This window comes from Myotis davidii, unplaced genomic scaffold (genome assembly GCF_000327345.1).
Source record: "Myotis davidii unplaced genomic scaffold, ASM32734v1 scaffold827, whole genome shotgun sequence".
NCBI classification, from domain to species: Eukaryota; Metazoa; Chordata; class Mammalia; order Chiroptera; family Vespertilionidae; genus Myotis; species Myotis davidii.
Genome location: NW_006297815.1, coordinates 1,680,062 through 1,681,952, shown reverse-complemented (window position 1 = coordinate 1,681,952; position 1,891 = coordinate 1,680,062). Strand labels below are relative to the sequence as shown.

At 58.6% G+C, this 1,891-nt stretch overlaps 1 protein-coding gene across 1 annotated transcript in view; it reads left to right on the top strand.

Moving 5' to 3' along the window:
• Positions 1-1,891, top strand: part of MMP9 (matrix metallopeptidase 9) — a 7,743-nt gene that overhangs the window by 2,354 nt on the left and 3,498 nt on the right. The window contains exons 7-10 of the mRNA XM_015570376.1: positions 1-119; positions 452-628; positions 773-931; positions 1,706-1,849. Of these exons, the coding sequence (XP_015425862.1) occupies positions 1-119; positions 452-628; positions 773-931; positions 1,706-1,849 (599 nt within the window). The remainder of the gene's footprint in view (positions 120-451; positions 629-772; positions 932-1,705; positions 1,850-1,891) is intronic.

Below are 1,891 nucleotides of genomic sequence, written 5' to 3'. Positions count from 1 at the left end.
GTTCGAGGGCCGCTCCTACTCCGCCTGCACCACCGATGGCCGCTCCGACGGCTACCGCTGGTGCGCCACCACCGCCAACTACGACCAGGACAAGCTTTACGGCTTCTGCCCGACCCGAGGTGCGTGTGCCCCATCTTCCACTGGTCCTCTAAACGCGCCTCCTCCACCCATCAGCGTCTCTGCACTTGTCACTGGTCTGCAGGACCGCGGGCACTCTGCCCACCCTCACCCAGCCCCTCCCTCTGCCTTCCAGTTGCCCCTGCCCCACTCACAGCCTGCGGCCACTCCCTGGGCCTCCCCTCCCCAGGCTCACTCGGGGCTCAGCGGCGCCTTACACCGCCCCCTAGGCTTTAACAATGGCACCCAGATTCTCTAGCTCCTTGTTTGGCCCGCCCCTGGGCCCCTTATTGGACCCACCCACCTGCTCACCCAAAGCCCTGGGTCTCTTCAGTGGACTCCACGGTGACCGGGGGCAACTCAGCGGGGGAGCTGTGCGTCTTCCCCTTCATCTTCCTGGGCAAGGAGTACTCGACCTGTACCCGGGATGGCCGCAATGATGGGCACCTCTGGTGTGCCACCACATCGAACTTCGACAACGACAGGAAGTGGGGTTTCTGCCCGGACCAAGGTGTGCAGGGTTCCAGGGTTTGAGGGCTGGGGTAGTGTGTGTGTGTGTGTGTGTGTGTGTGTGTGTGTGTGTGGTGGGGGGTTTGGAGGCAGAAGCTGGGAGTGAAGCCCAGGGCTCAAGTCTCAGGCCCTCTTTTTCCTCCAGGATACAGCCTGTTCCTTGTGGCTGCGCACGAGTTCGGCCATGCACTGGGCTTAGATCACACCAACGTGCCAGAGGCGCTCATGTACCCCATGTACAGCTACACCGAGCAGCCGCCCCTGCATGAGGACGACGTGAAGGGCATCCAGCACCTGTATGGCGGTGAGGTCCCGTGGCAGGGACCGTGGGAGGGAAGGGGAGGTGGAGAATGGGGTGGGAGGAGTTGGGACCTCAACACCTACCTGTGGGGGAGCCAGTGTAATTGCTGCGGGGTCAGTGCTTGGAGCTGGTGATAAAGAGCCCAGAGTCTAGAATGAGACCGTGGTGGGTTCAAAAGCCAGTCCATCCAGAAGTGGGTTAGATTACTTCCTCATTTGTAAAGTGGGGCTAATAATAGTAACTGCCTCAGGGGGTTCTTAAGAGGGTTAAATGAGTTAGAATACTGCCTAGCATATAGTAAGCACATACAAGTGTTTGATATTTTTATTGCCATTATCACTTACCATTAGTATCATTTCCTCATTTAAGAAATGGGGGTATTAAAGAATCTGTTGCATAGGTTTCTCTGTTTTTTAGATCACACAAGCTACGTGTGCGTTTATAGAGCTTTCAGCACTGTTTGGCGCTCAGTCTGAGTGCTCAAGAAACACTTCTCTCCCATCTGCGGGGTTGGGGTTGGGGTTGGGGATGTTCCTGCCTGTCTTATGTTCATAGGGCCCAGCCGGGGGCCTGACCCTCCATAGGATAGACATGGCTTGAATGAAAGGTCAGTGTAGAAAAGGATGGGCCTTCCTGTGCGTGGGGGAAGCTCCAGCATCTGAAGTGAGGAGAGTGAGAAGGGGGAGGGGGGGAGGACACTGGTAGGCTTGGGGGAGAGATATTCCGCAGGCACAGAGGTATGCAGGGTAGGGCGTCTCATCCGGGGTCTCTTTTTAGGCCCTCGCCCTAAACCTGAACCACGGCCTCCAACTACTACACCTGAAACCCAGCCCACCGCTCCCCCGACGGTCTGCACCACTGTCCGCCCCTCAGAGGGCCCCACTACTGGCCCCACAGGCCCCCCTTCGGCTGGCCCCACGGATACCCCCACTGCTGGCCCCACCGGTGCCCCCACTGCTGGCC